This window comes from Callorhinchus milii, unplaced genomic scaffold (assembly GCF_018977255.1).
Source record: "Callorhinchus milii isolate IMCB2004 unplaced genomic scaffold, IMCB_Cmil_1.0 Scaffold1, whole genome shotgun sequence".
Taxonomy (NCBI): domain Eukaryota; kingdom Metazoa; phylum Chordata; class Chondrichthyes; order Chimaeriformes; family Callorhinchidae; genus Callorhinchus; species Callorhinchus milii.
This window is the reverse complement of record NW_024704742.1, coordinates 97,989,694-98,005,836: the sequence shown is the minus strand read 5'-3', so window position 1 is coordinate 98,005,836 and position 16,143 is coordinate 97,989,694. Positions and strand designations below refer to the sequence as shown.

Genomic DNA, 16,143 nt, shown 5'->3' with positions numbered 1-16,143 from the left:
GGACTCGGGTGAAGGTGGGAGTGATGGGGTCACGGAACCTGGTGCGTGAGAGTACACGAGCTGCAGAGTTTTGGATGTGAAGGGAAGAGTTGGGAAGGCCGATGAGGAGGGAGTTTCCGTAATTGAGCCTTGAGGTGAAGAATGCGTGAGTGAGGGTTTCGGCAGCCTGAGGGGTGAGGCAGTGGTAAAGTCTGGCAATGTTGCGGAGGTGCTGGTAGGCAGTGCCGGATGTGGGGGAGAAAGGACAGTTCAGGGTCAAACGAGACACCCAGATTCCTGACTGGCTTAGTGAGGTTGAGTGTGCAGCTGTGGAGGCTGATGCTGCCAGCGCCCGAGGTGTGGAGGCGTTGGCGCGAGCCAACCAGGAGGGCCTCGATCTTGCTACTAACCTGCCCGCTCCCTCCGTTCATCGTCTGCTCCATGTCTCCCGCCCGACCTCCCCTACCATCGGTGGCCGGATTTTCAGCCTCTCTGCCCCCACACTCTGGAACTCCATCCCATGATCTCTTCGCCTCGCTTCCTCCCTTGCCTCCTTCAAGGCTGGTCTCAAGACCCTTCTCTTCGCCCGTGCCTTTGGTCTCCCTCCCACCTCTCTGGTTTCCCTCACCCTTACACCACGCCTCCCCAATGCTTGGGCCCCAACACCTGACTTTTCAGCGCTTTGGGACATCCTCCCGACGTGAAAAGCGCTCTACAAATGTAATTTTGTTGTTGATGTTGTTGCTGACGTTGAGTTGGAGAAAGTTGTCCCTTGTCCAGTACTTGATGTCAGACAGGCAGTCCGTCAGGGCGCCAATAGTCCTGGAATTGAGGGTAGAAGTAGAGAGATAGAGTTGGGTGTCATCCACATACATGTGGAAATTTACCCAATGTCTGCGGATGATGTCACCAAGGGGGAGCATGTAGAGGGTGAAGAGGAGGGGACCGAGGACAGAGCCCGAGGACCGTTGCCCTAGACGGTGCAGGGGCTGGAGGAGAAGCCGTTTGCTGAGACAATGTGGAGGTGGTGATGAAAGGTCGGACCTGAACCAGTCAAGGACAGAACTTTGAAGATTGAGATGGGAGGAGAGGCGGTGGAGGAGGATTGAGTGGTCCACAGTATCAAAGGCAGTGGAGAGGTCGAGGAGGACAAGGAGGCAGAGGGAGCCCTGGTAACACATGGGCAGCAGAGACCCAACTGGAGGGGCTCATGGAGGGAGTGGGAGGAGAGGAAAGAGCGAAGCTGGGAGGCAACGGCTCTCTGAAGGACCTTAGACAGAAAACGGAGTTGAGAGATGGGCCGGTAGCTGGATAGCTATGATGGGTCAAGTGAAGGTTTCTTCAAGGTGGGGGTGAAGAAACAGTGCCAGATGACAGGGAGAGGTTGATGATGTCGGCGAGTAGTGGGGCAAGGAGGTGCAGCTGGGATTTAAGGAGAGGGGTGGGGATAGGGTCCAAGGAGCAGGTGGTGAGCTTCATGGAGGATGTGGTGATGACAGTGGAGGGGGTAACAGGTTCGAAGGTGTGGAAGGAGGGATGGGCAGTGGTCAGAGTGTGGAGGGGGGGATAGGGAGGGGCTGGAAGTTGGACTGTAATTATGTGTTTTTATGACCTATGCAACATCTATTTAATGTTTTTTAATAACACTTTTAGTTGTACATTGTTCTGCATAACGGTATCTAAAGTGTTTCTTATTTTCAAGTTCATTAGATTGTATGTAAGAATAAAGGAATGTGATGACGAGCTGAGACCTACATAATATTGCAAATCTCTGATCGAATATTGCAGAATTGTTATAGTTGTGTGTAGAAGATAAAGAATTTATCAAATTGAGACATTCCAATAATAATTTTGTGTTGGAGCACTTTAAATTGGCCAAGTATCTGTTTAAGTATAAAGTTGAATCTTTTCTTTAGCAATACTGATTTTGTGCCTGGTGTTCCTGGAGTTTTCCTGTGCAGTATTTCGAACCTGCCAAGTGAGAGGGGACCTACAAATGCGGTGTTCTTATTGTGTAGAATAGGAAGGATTATTAGATTTATTTTGACAGTAAACAAAAAATTTGTTGCGCAAACAAATGTGCTGTTTCGTCTATAGTGGCGGGTTAAATGCTGTGGCATTGGAGACGGGGCTGATTGGTCACAAATTCAGTAGAAACAGCAGTGTCAGGAAAAATGTTTGGGCCAATAAAGGGACTGTAGTAACTGAACTGATAGTTTGAGTTTGCTACCTCTGAGGGCTAATGTGGGGCTCTTGAGATTTGAGGCCCCTGAAAATATAATATAAGAAGTGCTGATCTTCATATTTAAATGATTGAGGGAATGGAGGGACTGGACGATGAGGAGTGACTATGAGGAGCGACTCCAGCAGGGGAGCTCCACAGTGATGCCAGAGAATTTCTACTGTTGTATAAATCCTTGAATCGGATGTCTCTCTTCTAATGTACTTTTATTGGTTGAATTGGACTTCAGCTGAGGGAGGATGCAGATCCTCATTCAGATGAATAGCAGTCAGTCAGGGCTGGACAGATCGTGCACGTAGGCCAGGTTTTTTGTTTGGGAAACTCGAAAATGCAGGTCTCTGTTAGGCTGCTGCTTTTTTAAACCAGGCAGTTCTTAGGAAGTTGCATTTGAGTTGCATATTTCCCTCTAGTGTTACTTTCATTTTTGTTGGGGGAAGGGAAGTATTGAGAAATATTTAAGTTATTGTGTATTGTTGCAAAGCACTTAATTTATTGAGTTAACAATTTTACTTCCTTTTCCCTTGTACCCCTTCAGTACTGTTTATTTTAAGTTATCGCTCAAATAGAAGTGGGAGGGGTCAAGCCCTGCTTACATGGGTTTATTTTTGTTCCAATGTTGCCAAGTTAGATCAGGACAGGATTAGATGCGGAAAGATGACTAATATTAACAAAGGTGAGAAGTGAAAAGCAATTGGATGGTATTAGTGGCCTGATAAACTAAAAGCTTTTCCAATAACCAAAGTGCCAGAATATGGAAATAAAGAAGTCTTTTCCTATCTGGAATCTTTCAATAGTTCTCCTGTATTTCTACTACCTCTCTTGCATTCCTTAAATCGAATACTAGATTTAATGATTCTTTCTCTTCGAAACATTTTTTTCTTCTGTTATATTAATACTCCTTCTGGTTACTATTTTTCTGAATTTTCCGCTCAAACTACAAATGCACCAGCCAGCATCCTTTTCCTCTTCACTGAGTTGAAATCTACATTCATCTTAGTCTCACCTACACTTAAAAGTTTTGTACCCAGAGCCTAAGACTTTGCAGCTAATAATGGTTTGTCTTGCCACTTCTGTCTCGTCAGATAAGTTAAACTAAGATTCCATCTCCTTGCTCATCAGATGGATGTTAAAGATCACACACTTTTCAAGATAATTATTTTATTTGGCATAGTACCATTCAAGTCGGGAGGACATCCCAAAGCGCTTCCAAGGATATATTGTAAAGTGGAGTGATTGTGTGTTTTTTAGGAAAATGGTGAAGGGCATTTCTCCCAGTGTCTTCACCAGCAATGCTCTGAGTAAATTGGTCATTTGCTTCATGGTGGTTTATGTGTGAAAACCTTGATATATGCAAATCTATCCCACACTTGCCTACAAAAATAATCACCACACTTAACAGTAACTGCAGTACCCATAAAGTGGCTTGAGATATTTCATTGTTAAACTATTGAAATGCAAAGATTGTTTTCCTCAGTTGGCAAGTTCATTTCTCTCTTTTTTTTAAAAAAAGCTCTTGTGTGTTTAGTATTTATTAAGTGTTTAGTGTGATGCAGAGCAGCATTTGATGAGATGCACTGTGTTCTTAAACTGCCTGAGACAATGGTGGCGACCACTTCCTCTTTTGTCACCATCAAGTATCTCACAGTGTAATTTGGACAGTTTACAACCATGAAATACACAGTCAATCCACTTTCCAGTATAGGCTGTGAAGCGCTTTGAGACGTCACGATGACACGATAAGGCAAAGGTTATCATAAATCAGCAAAATGAAAAACAACCCGAAACTCCTTTTGGATTTCAATCCAAGATTGTGGCTGTGGCACCTTCTCAAACAGGATTTTTTTTCCGATAACATAGGAACATTTGTGCACATTTTGAAACTTTGAAAAGTTTTTTTTATTGCTGACAAGTATAGTCATTTTTATGAATTATTGGTGAAATCTCCCCTATTCTAAGTCAGTGAGGAATACTTATTTCGCCCCCTCTGCCTCGTGTAACAAAATGCACCAAACTTGCTCCTTGGAAGTTACTTAAAGTGACTTGCTCCTACGTGGAGTTACTTTAAGATGTTCTCTGTCTTTTGCTATTAACCGATAAATAGAAACAATTTGTGCTTAAGCCATTAAGTGTGGGATAGATGTATAACATACAGTTCAGCGCAGTGCAGAATTCCAGTGGACAAACTAGATCGTGAAGTCCAAAGTGTGTGCTGTTGAAATAAGGTAATGTGTCCTTTTTCTCACTTTTAAGATTAGGTATTTGCCTAATGCTGTAGTCTGTCTGAGTTGTACGAGATGAATCATTCTTGAGTAATGCTTTAGGCTGCAGGACAAAAAGGGGAAGGTGAGTTATTGTCTGCTTTCAGCTATTTTTAACTCCCCAATTCCTTTACTTAAAGGCTGTAGTTCATAATGATGGATGGTTCCTACTGGAAAGTGTGGACATGTGCCGAGGACAGGTTTGATCATGGCTGTGGTAACACCGTGCTCCCATGGCTGGGCAATTTGCTGATACAGTGCTTAAAGAATGACCAATACAGTTACAATTCAGTATGCCTTCAGTGAATAAAATGACAGGGAAATTTCCAGTATGTTCTGCTCGGTGTGATTTTATACCACACAGGAGAAATTATTCATTAAGTCACTGGTCTAAAGATTCTATCCAATAGCAACCTGTTTGGCGTCCTCAGTTAATGCTGTTTTGACATTAGTTGTGAATGATGTAGTCAACCCCAATTCACTTTTTGTGTATGTAACCATTATATTAACATTTTGTGCAGTAAATGCTTTAAGAATCTTTCAAAATAAGATCCTTATTTCTCTTCCCTAGGTTCATACTTTAATTGGTGCACTGGAAAAATCTTTTCTCTTATCCTCTTATTGTCCTCTTAGCATCTTGTTTGACCCTCAACTATCCTTTCTGCTTGTCTGTCTATCCCAGAGAGGATCAATGATCAATGGAAATTGCTGAAATATCAGAGGTGCCAACCTTTGGATGAGACATTAAACTGAGGACATATTGCAACCAATTGCGTACAGCGGTATCCCACAAACAGTGGTGGATTAAGTGACCAAATTATTATTACTATTTATTTCATTTTTTTGAAGGGATTATTACCGCCAGAAAAGTGATCTGCCAATCGACTAAAAACCGGGTTCCTACTTATTGCTAGGTGAAAAGAGGTGTGTGGAGTAAGGAAACTTGCCCAACATTTCGCCTTGCCAGGAATCAAACCGAGTTCCTCTCGCTTGTGAGGCAAGTGCTCTAATCACTAAGATACAGGATTCCACAAATATCGTAGCTGCAATGTACAGAAGACTGTGAAGCGTTTTCAATGTTTTGAGGTGCTGTATCGAATGAAGTGCTATATCAAATGCAAGGAGTACAAGGACGCTATTACTAGTTGCCTGCAGCTGCAGTTAATCCATGTACAATGATGACACAATTGTTGCATTGATGAATGTTTCATTATTTGTGCATTCATTTGATGCTTTGATGTGGATGAATTCTGGGTTTATACCTTGGGTATGTTCTAGATGGGTGGGGACATATTTGCAGATGCTAAAGACTCACAATAGGCAGCATTATACAATATAAAGGAGTTTGTTTTAGAATCACCAAGTTTGATCATAATCCAAGGCTCCAGGTGAGCTCTGTATGTAAAAGGGACTATATATAAATGCTAGCAAAACTCCTTTTCTAAATAACTTAATTTGTACTACTTTTAAAGTTTTGGTAGCTTTCAGTTTTTCTCCTGCTTTATGCCCAGTGCCTCATATACCATTATCCACTTGGTTTTTCAGTTTTGTCGAGCAGTCATATATAAAATGTATTTTTTCAAAATAGCAAGTGCTGGAAATATTAAATTGCAGCTTAAAATGCTAAAATTCGGGGCCTGAATCACTGCCTGAAAGAGACAACGAAACTAACCTTAAAAGAACATGAGGAATAGGAAGTGGTAGAGAACAGCTTTGAAAGACAAGTAGATAGATGTATGATTAGGTGAAGAGTGGGGAGGGAGAATCAGATATTTGAAGAATTGGTCTGTTCAGATGGACTGCAATGGCCCTGTCCAGTCTTTAACAACAACACCATCCCTATGTTCATCAGAACTAAACTGCTTTGGTAAGGCTGAAAGTTTAGACTACTTCTGCCAATCAATGGCAATGTCTCTGGTGTCTGTGTACTCTTTCTGGCATGAGTTCCAGAAGCACAGTTAGACTATATTTCTCCCCAAGAAGATGCAAGAAGCCAACTTTTTTTTATTCCCTCCCCCTCAAATTTTCTGCAGCTTTCCTCAAGGTGCTGATTCAAGCAGGATGTTGGCGCTCTGATACCTCCTTGAGATGTCAGCTGCATGTGATCTAAGACACTGGCTATGTAAATGACATCTATAGGAGCACATTACCCCAATTGACTACTGAATAGTAATTTGGAGCAGGAATCTTCAATATATAGAGTCCTGTAGCATATTGGTTAGAGTGCTCACCTTGCAAGCAAGGGGATTTGAGTTTGATTCCTGGGCAGGGCGAAATTTTAGGCAAGTTTCCTTTCTCCACAGTGGGCTGCTGCATTTCGCCCATAAAATATACAGTGAATTCACTTTACAGTATATTCTGTGAAGTGCTTTGAGTCATTTCAATGATGTCATAAGGCCCTATATCAAATGCAAGAATTATTATTGTTAGATTTTTTTCTTGCCATCTCTAACCTAGAAATGCCAAGGCTAATTGTGACACTCCTTCAGAGTTGTCATTGTTGATGGCTGAGTCTTGATTGTAAGTGAGGAGTTCAGCACAGGGGTTGAAATAGGCAGTTTTTCCATTTGCTTTTCTCTTTTCCTATGGGAGAATGTCCTACTTATGTTTAGAAATGAGGAACTAAGTAAGAGTACATCAAAAATGAATGCCATTTTCTTTCTGACTGCTGTGTGGATGCATTTGAATGATATTTAGTCTCCAGGTACAAAATGGTATCAGTCATGGTATTTAAAATTAATGTTTATTATTATTAGCCATAGATATTCTTTCCATGTAATTTCACTCTATAGCCATATTACTGCCAAGGAGTTGTTGAAGCAATCTGAGTCTTTGGGGTATTCAAAAAATATACATTTGAAAAACAGGACATTTCCCCTCCCGCTCTTTGTCTGTCTTTGGTCCATTTGAGTCAGGATGAAAATGCAACTACTGGCCTCTGAGTCTGGTCAGGGAGGGGATAGCCTTTGGCACTGTACCCATGCACTGTTGCTTTCAGGAGAGGAAGGATATGGTGAGGATATATTGGAGAAGAGACATAAGATTTTTTTTGTCTTTGAGACGTTTGTTCTTTCCCTCTCCCCACTCCCCTACAACGTTTCGTTTTCTGAACATGCTGGTATTTCAGTAGGGAAATTACAGAAGCAAAATGTAGCTGATCATCGAAGTAAACATCAGTAGCAGCATGTCCAGTGCTAAAAAGATCGAGAAAAGCTGATTCTCACTGCGGCTACTATACAACATAAGCAGCTAAATGGGTTGCTTGGTTTTAAATGCCACAGTTGTTCCCCATGAGCTGACCATGGAGGAATTCTGCCCCAGTTTTGTTTTTGTTTTTCTTTCTCTTCCCCCTCCCGCCCTCCATAACAATATTGAAGGATGGTTGGATTAGTGCCTTGCTGTATGCACTAGGCCTTTACAAAGACTTCGTTTCACTTCAGACTTTTTGGAATGTCTGTAATTCTACTTTTCAAGGCATCTATTGCCCTATTTCATTCAGGAGAATAGGACAGTGCAAAGCTTATTACTGTCATAATGTGGTCTTTGTCTTCTTTCCCTCAATTTGTTTACGTTGTTATTGTTATTTGCCTATTATATAGAATCTTCAACCACAATGTTTTACTTTCTGGAAAGTTAGTTATTAAGGTGGGAATTTAATTTTCACTCTTGTGGGATTTTCATATTCCGATATAAGTATTGCAGGTTTCATGTCTAGTTTTCATTTTCAATCTGTTTCACCTTCGGAAAACCTGCGGAGGTAGAGGCTGGCTGTGCGTGGTTGGGGGACTGTGGGTTTGGAGGCTGTGGGAGGAAACTCCCCAGAGGAGATGAGATCATTGAATGTCTCGGTGATGATGGCTTGGTGTTCAGTGGGGTCATGGTCCAGTGGGAGGAGGAGTTTCATTCATCATTCAACCCAGGATAAAACATTGTGCAGTTGGTGTTAGTTTGCTTTTAGACCGTAGCTTTTTGTTGACATACAATTTATAAAAAGAAAGTGGGAATTAATTTGATCAAGAAACTTTTTCAGTGCAGATACTTCTGAAATGAAAAACGGGCAACTGATTTTTAATGACCAATACATTAGATTGCTTAAAATGAAAATATTATTTTTCCTCATCAAATGTGGCATAATATGGTAAACTACTTAATTTTATTTCAATGCATTTTTGAAGTCTTGTAAAATGCAATTTTTTTTTTCCTTAATCTGTTTTTCAGGGCTCGTCAAAGTTTTCAGAGCTCTATACACATTTGAACCCAGAACAGTAAGTATCTGTATAATAAACAATCGCTGATTTGTGTTGCCCGTGGTGAGGTTCAGTGTAGAGACTTAAACAGATAGTTTGTTGTGGGTTGCCTTGTATTTAAGCTAAGTGTCACCAATGAGTCCATGAGCGCTTAAGGGCATCGCAATTTCTGTACTGCTGAGTCCGGAGGGGTTATTCTCTGGAGGGATCGAGATCTGGTTTTAAATGGTGGAGATGTGCTGACAGAGCTGGGTATTTTAAAAGCTGTTTTTCCTGTTGGCTGAAGAATGTTATTAGTGGTCATGTTTGTGACAAATGCGAAACCCAAACCTAATCTCGAGGGTTTGACCTGGTTTCATTATTATGAGGGAAATTTGTACACTTTAGACAGTTAATTATTTTCAGTAGACTGTTTTCAGAAGTTTCAGAAAAGAAAATAACTGATTAAATTGCATAGTCTATGATACCCACCATTTGTTTTCTTTTAGTAATTTTGTGTCGCATTTGTGTTTTATATAGCCAGATGAATTGTATTTTGAAGAGGGAGACATCCTTTACATTTCAGACATGGTAAGACCCCCGTACATTTACATATGCCTCAACATATGGAATTCAAGATGAATTTATTGGTTGCTTACCATCGTCAATATTTTTCTCTCAGACTGATTCCAACTGGTGGAAAGGAACCAGCAAAGGCAGAACAGGATTAATTCCCAGCAACTATGGTAAGTTTGTGGAGTGGTAGCCAGATTTTTTTAAAGCATTTTGATTCTCTGAAGAACTGGTTTAAGTCTATATTTCCCCCCGCTCCAGCAATTAGAAAGCTATTTCTAAAGATTGACTGAAATTTATCAGCAACCCCTGCAGTTGAGCATTGTGTGATGGTGAAAGGAGAAACACAAATTATAGATATATTAAATAAAACCAGAAATTGCTGAAAATCCACAGTGGGTCAAGACAGCACTTAAAAGAAAACATATGACTCTTCATCCTAATTTCCCCCTTCAGATTTACATGCTGTCAATTTCAAATATTTCCTGTTTTTATCTCCAGATCAGCAAAGCTGTACCTAGCATAATTAAAATTAATGTTGCATCTGCTTGGAGGCTAAAATGATGCATTGAAAGATGGCTGTTCAAATTTCCCAAATGTATAAGGACTCAGGGACTATTATTGAAATTTGAGTTCTGCAGAATTTGTAGAGCGTTTATTTTCCTTCACATCGCAATTGTTTCTTAATTTCTTCTCTGCAGTTGCTGAGCGTGCAGAGTCGATTGATAATCCACTGCATGAAGCTGCCAAGCGAGGTAAGTAAGGTAGGAGAACTGATGGATTTCCACTTGTGGCTCCAGTGAAATGTGGAGTAGGCTACTACGTGTGGTTCAAAAAAGATGCTGTGTGAATAAATCTGTTTTGATCAGACTTGCTTGTTACTTGTTGTAACCTGATTGAACTGAGATGGATGTTCCGTGTGTAATTGTGCTGTTTTGCAGTAAGAATATCTCAATGATAGCTGCGCTAAAGAGCAGTCATTTTCCCTTGAACACTTTTTTAGTCTTGCTCCATGCATATGTTATTTCCAGACAATAATCAGGTCATGCAACAGTACAACCCTGTTATAATTGGGTGTATTGTATTACAGCAGCTGGTCAGCATTTCCGGGGCTGTCAGGTTAGTCGCTGACATTGAGCCCTGCTGCGCCTGCATATAGTACACAAGAAGAATGAGAACCAGTAGCAGCATGTATCTCAAGATCCTTTCTGATGGTCGCAAGGGATGTTACATCCAGAAGTCTTTTTGATGCACAGGAAGGCAGCATCACAACACTGGAAGCAGGAAGTGTACACTTCACAAATTGATGTGTATCCAAATTGTTTCCGAAACCAAGATGTGATGGACTGTGTATTTTTAGACTTCTTTGCCAGCACTGATGGGTTGAATTGTTACTTGAGGTAACCAAGATTTAATACAACTGGCAAGGAAAGCTTCATGCCTCGTTATTCTCTGTCACATCAGGAGTTGAGTTTTGTTACGATTTTACAAAAAAATCACATTTTATTTTTTCTGCTCATGTTGCCACTTTGTTGTTTCAGGGAATGAAAGTTGGCTGGCTGAATGTTTGGATAATCGAGTTGGAGTAAATGGTCTTGACAAAGCTGGGAATACAGCGCTCTACTGGGCATGCCATGGGGGACACATAGGTAAGACTTTCAATAGCAAGATGCCATTAACATTATATAGGTAGTTTGCTGTATTATATTTTTCTGTAAAATGTACTTAATATTTCTGAATATATTTACACGTTCATTATACTTCACAGTAAAATCCTGTGAAAGAATTTAGAGACTTTTCAACGATCTGATAAAGCGCTATATCAAATAATAATAATAATCCTTGCATTTGATATAGCGCCTTAACATGTCTCAAGGCACTTCACAGAATATACTATAAAGTAAATTGACTGTATATTTTGTTAATGAAACCAGCAGCCAATTGCGCAAGTAGTTTTGGATTGAGTGACCAGATTTGTTTTTCGAGGGATTATTACCCTTCGCTAATCGACTAACAACCAGGTTCCTATTTACTGCTAGGTAAACAGAGGCATGTGGAGTAAGGAAGCTTGTCCATCTTATCGTCCTGCCCGGGAATTGAACCCAGGTCTAGAGTGCTTTAACCAATGTAGGACTCAAATGCAAGGATGATTAGAAATCAGCTTATCTATTTAGCTGTCACCTGCTCCGTGACTTTGATTTTCACTTCACGGTGATCTTTTCATGCCTGTGACAGGATACAAATTATACCCTACTTTTTGAAAAGAGTGCCACAATTAGGTTGAACTGCTTTGTCTCGGTATAATATTGATTGAATTGTTACTTCATTATCTAATCATTTTAGATGGGTATGCCTGGGCTTAGCCATGTATTGTAAAATGCCTACAGTGCCCTTAGCAGTGCTTGGGTGATTTTGTTTCTGGCACATGCAATGCCAGCTGTAGCTAGGGTGAAGCACTGCGCTGCTGTAGTGTTAACACTTGATGCTTGAATAAAAAGGGAGTAAGGGAAGCTAACCAGTTAAATGACTAAGAAAGGCTTCTGACCTCATTCTTCTCCAATAGTCAGATCAAACTTTGAATGAATAATCCTTCATTTTGTAAATGCTTGTCTACAAAAATGAATTTTCAGTGGATCTTGTGATCCATTTTGAGACGTCCTCCCAATATGATAGATGTTGTATCAATTTTAGGGTTGTTACAATTGCACACCTATTTTCAAAATGTTATGTTATGTCATTCTTTATATACATTAAAATTATGGTTGTTGCTTTTCAATTTTTAGTCTTTAAAATTTTCAACCAGTAATATCAACGCATTTTTTTAAAACCTTTTTTCTGATTTGTTTATTCCTCAAATATGGCTGACTTTTGGCTTGTAAGGTTGCAATGGATGCTGTCACCATTGCATTGCAGGAAATGACATCTATGACTTTACAACCTGGTCAAATTGAACTTTGCTTCTACATGATTTCATGAAAGCTGATGGAAAGTACATTGGGCAGCATAAGAACTTTCAAAGGGACATTGCTAATCTCACTAAGGAGTCAGTTAAATGAAGAGCACTTTAATAACATTAAAAACTAGCACTGGAGTTAATGCAGTTTTGCTTCCGTCTGTGTAAATATATGTTAAAAGGCAGTCAGTCTCCCACGGGTTTATTCTTGAAGGGAAGACTAAATCTAGGGGAGATTTTCAGCAGTGTTTATTTTTCAGAACACGTTAAGCACCTCTTCTAATGTATGGAAGCTCAACTGAAGACTTGAAAAAATTGCTTTGAATAGCAGTCGTTAATTAATTTAGTTACAGTTAATTTAGTTGGAAGTACTTCATTGACATTTTTGAATCAGTAAGCTTAGTTGTGTGCAGAAATAAAGTACTTAACTGCCGTGCTGATAGAATCTGTGCTGTAAAATGTATGCATGTCATGAGGGATGGAACAGACGAAGTGCTCTACTGGGCTGGATGGAGTTTTATAATGGATCAGAATGACACAGAATCAAGAGCTTTGTACTAGTACACACATTATATCCTGTACAATCGGACCTGGCAGATAATTTTAAATCTAGTAAAAGGCAAATGTCTCAGTATATTGACTTTAGACCAATGGTGCGGAAATAAATTTTCTTGATAGAATATTTCCTGATTTGTGCCATAAATCAAGAAATATTCAAGAAAAAAAAACTGAAAATAGATTACCGATCGAACATGGATTCACTTAGACGCGTGAGAATGTTCAGGGAGCTGCTTCTATCAACCCCGTGGGCCACTTCTGACCTGTAGGCTACAGGTTGACCACAACTGGTTTAGCGATTTAAGTCTAAACCATAAGTAATTAATAATAATCCTTACATTTGGTATAGCATGTCTCACATAGGCAGGGTGTCTCAAAGTGCTTCACAGAGTAGACTGAAAACAAAGTGACTGTGTTTTGTGAACGACGCCAATTTGTACACTGCAATACCCCACAAATAGCCAAGAATGGAATGACCAATTTTATTTGGGGATTGTTGGCCAGGACACCAGGAGAAACTCCTCTTTTCAAAAAGAGAAACGGGATCCTTAATGTGCACTTGAATTGGCAGGCGGGACCTCAATTTTAATACTGATCTGAAGGATGATATCTCTTACAATGCAGCACACCCTCTGGACTGCATTGGAATATCAGCCAAGTCTATGTGGGTTCTAAATCCCGACGTGGGGCTTGAACCCACAACTTTCCAACTCCCCAGATGCTGAGTGGTAGCAAAATTGCCACTGAATGAGTTAGGCTGACAACCATTCCCGTTGATCTCTGTTTAGTAAAAGCATGGTGGGGTCAACTAATTTCTCACTCTGTGTTTCTTAGTCTTGAAATTAAACGACAGCCATTGAACTTGCCTCAACTCACATGGAGACTATCCTATCATTCCATTTCCTGAGGGGGAAAAGTTCTGTATCAAGATTAAGATGTTCTCCCGATGTGGAAGGCGCTATACAAATGTAATTTTGTTGTTGATGCCCTAAGCTAATCGCAAAGATTCCGGAAAATTTATCAATCCTATATCTCCACTCTCTCTGGTCTGCTTTCTCTTCCTTTTACCTCCATATTCCACTTTCCGATTGCCCAGAAAGTGCACCATTGGCGGGCGAGTCTTCAGTCTTTCTGCCCCCACTCTGCCCCTATCCTCTGGAGCTCCATCCCACAGTCTCTCTGCCCTGCCCCCTCCCTTGCCTCCTTCAAGACCCATCTCAAGACCCTCCTTCGATTGTGCCTTTGGTCACCCTCCTATGCCTACCCTTCTTGCCCTCCATCCCTCCTGATCCCAACCACCAACTCAGGTGTGGATCCCTGGCAGTCCAGCACCTTGAGACATCCTCCAGACGTGAAAGGCTCTATGCAAATGTAATTTGTTGTTAGACCTTGTCCTAGCATCACTAATTTGATAGTGTGCCGTGCAGCATTTGTTTTCTTCAGTCTAGCCGTCAATATGGTTCTCAAGCAGTTATCGCAGTTTTTGCTTTGAAGGAGTTAGCTGACATGTTAGTGTGGAAAATCTTCTCATCTCAGAACTCTATTGGAGACTTGATTTTAAAACTATGTCCTGAGCTTATCAGAACCACGTTTGAGCAGCTTTATTTACCTTCATGTTATTCATTTTGCTGTGGTGATATACAGAGATTAGGGGAACTTACATTAGTGCAGGAAAGATATGACTTAACACCAATAGATAATTTTACACTCAAGTTTGCAGGTCCTAATCATGTAGGTTTACCTTTGGAGCACGTTTTATGTTCCATTGAGATCAGTATCAGCTGGTCCAAATGCACTGATCATTGAAGATAATAAGAATCCTTGTATTTGATATAGTGCCTTATCATTGTCATCGAGACATTTCAAGGTGTTTCACAGGATAAACTGTAAGGTGAATTAACTGTATTTTGTTGGCGAAACACAACAGCCAATTGTACACAGCAGTGTCCCACGAGCAGTCGTGGATTGAGTGACCAGATATTTTTTGAGGGATTCTTAAACTCCTCCAATGGACTAACAATCCTATTTACAGCTAGGTAAACAGAGACGTGTGGAGTAAAGAAACTTCCATGTCTGGGAATCAAACCCAGGACCCCTCGGTTGCGAGGCGAGCGCACTAACTGCTATGCTTGTTTTTATTTTAATGCTTACTAAGAAACTGCTTTGGATTGAGGGTAGTACAGCCCTTGAGTAAAATAAGCCTTTAAATGTCTTAAACAATAAATCTGGAAACGTGCTATCAATGTCAGGGTGTAAGGCTCCTTTTGGCTTAGAGTGCTCAATGCATGAGCCTGGCTAAACACTGAAGGAACATCGCCAAGCAGCAACATTCGAAATTAATATTTATTATTCTAATCAGATTTGATCTTATGATTTACTCAGTCGGGTTAATTCACTCGTCCAGAACACTACAAAATTCTAACTGCTTTCTATAGCTTTCAATACGTGAGGCAGATACCGCTTAACCTATAGTTTGTTTTTGGCCTATTTATACTGAAATAGATGTATGGCAGTTCATTGACTGTTATATAAATAATGTTGCATGAATAATAATGTTATTTATTTATATATAATATGAACTTTATGTAAATAATTTTATAACTTTTGATGTGTTTAACTTTTTGAATATTTTCAACTGATGAAATGTGTGCCAAAGAATGACTTTTTGTGAGAAGCCTACATATAGTCAAAGCAACATGCTTTGAGATGTAACATTAGGTCTTTCAGAGCACTTAATGTGTGCTGTAATGATGCATAAAAGCACTACTTTTAACTTTGATGCAGCAACATATAGTTCTGAGACCCAACTCTCTCCCGAATTTGAGAAGATATGTTTATGTGACTTATTGACAAAAATAGCAAACGTTTCTCTAGATTTGTAGCAATATTGTACATTTTGTTTTCTAGGGGCTCTTCACATTTTCTTCTGCTCGTTCACTGTTCTTTTGCTCTGTTTGTAGTTCCTGTTTAACTGGCATGCTGATAACTATCATGCTGCTTTTTTCATCCAAATACAGCTTTCACTTCTAGTTCTAAGGCTGCCAATATGCAATAAATTAGTTTTGCCTTAATTCACTCCATGTTGTGTGTGTGTGTGTAATTCTGGTCGTATTCCAGTAAATATTGCCAAAAATAATTACTAAGAAATTGTGTTACAATAGTATTTTTTTTTAAAAAACTCTATTGCGGTGTATTTTCATGTTCATTAATCAATGCTTGACTATCTTGTTTTTTTTCCCTCTTTGCAGAAATAGTGAAAATTTTGCTTTCCCAACCAAATATTGAGTTAAATCAACAGGTAAGACTTGGCATCAGACTAGTGGTCTCTGTTTCTGAAATGTAAGAAGCAAACAA

The 16,143-nt window shown here is 40.0% G+C and overlaps 1 protein-coding gene across 2 annotated transcripts in view; it reads left to right on the top strand.

Annotated features, from left to right (window-relative positions):
- Positions 1-16,143, top strand: part of ostf1 (osteoclast stimulating factor 1) — a 33,559-nt gene that overhangs the window by 1,966 nt on the left and 15,450 nt on the right. For both annotated transcript variants that reach the window (XM_007899377.2, XM_042333726.1), the window contains exons 2-7: positions 8,698-8,744; positions 9,246-9,296; positions 9,388-9,451; positions 9,980-10,033; positions 10,820-10,927; positions 16,038-16,087. In XM_007899377.2, coding sequence (XP_007897568.1) covers positions 8,698-8,744; positions 9,246-9,296; positions 9,388-9,451; positions 9,980-10,033; positions 10,820-10,927; positions 16,038-16,087 — 374 coding nt within the window. The remainder of the gene's footprint in view (positions 1-8,697; positions 8,745-9,245; positions 9,297-9,387; positions 9,452-9,979; positions 10,034-10,819; positions 10,928-16,037; positions 16,088-16,143) is intronic.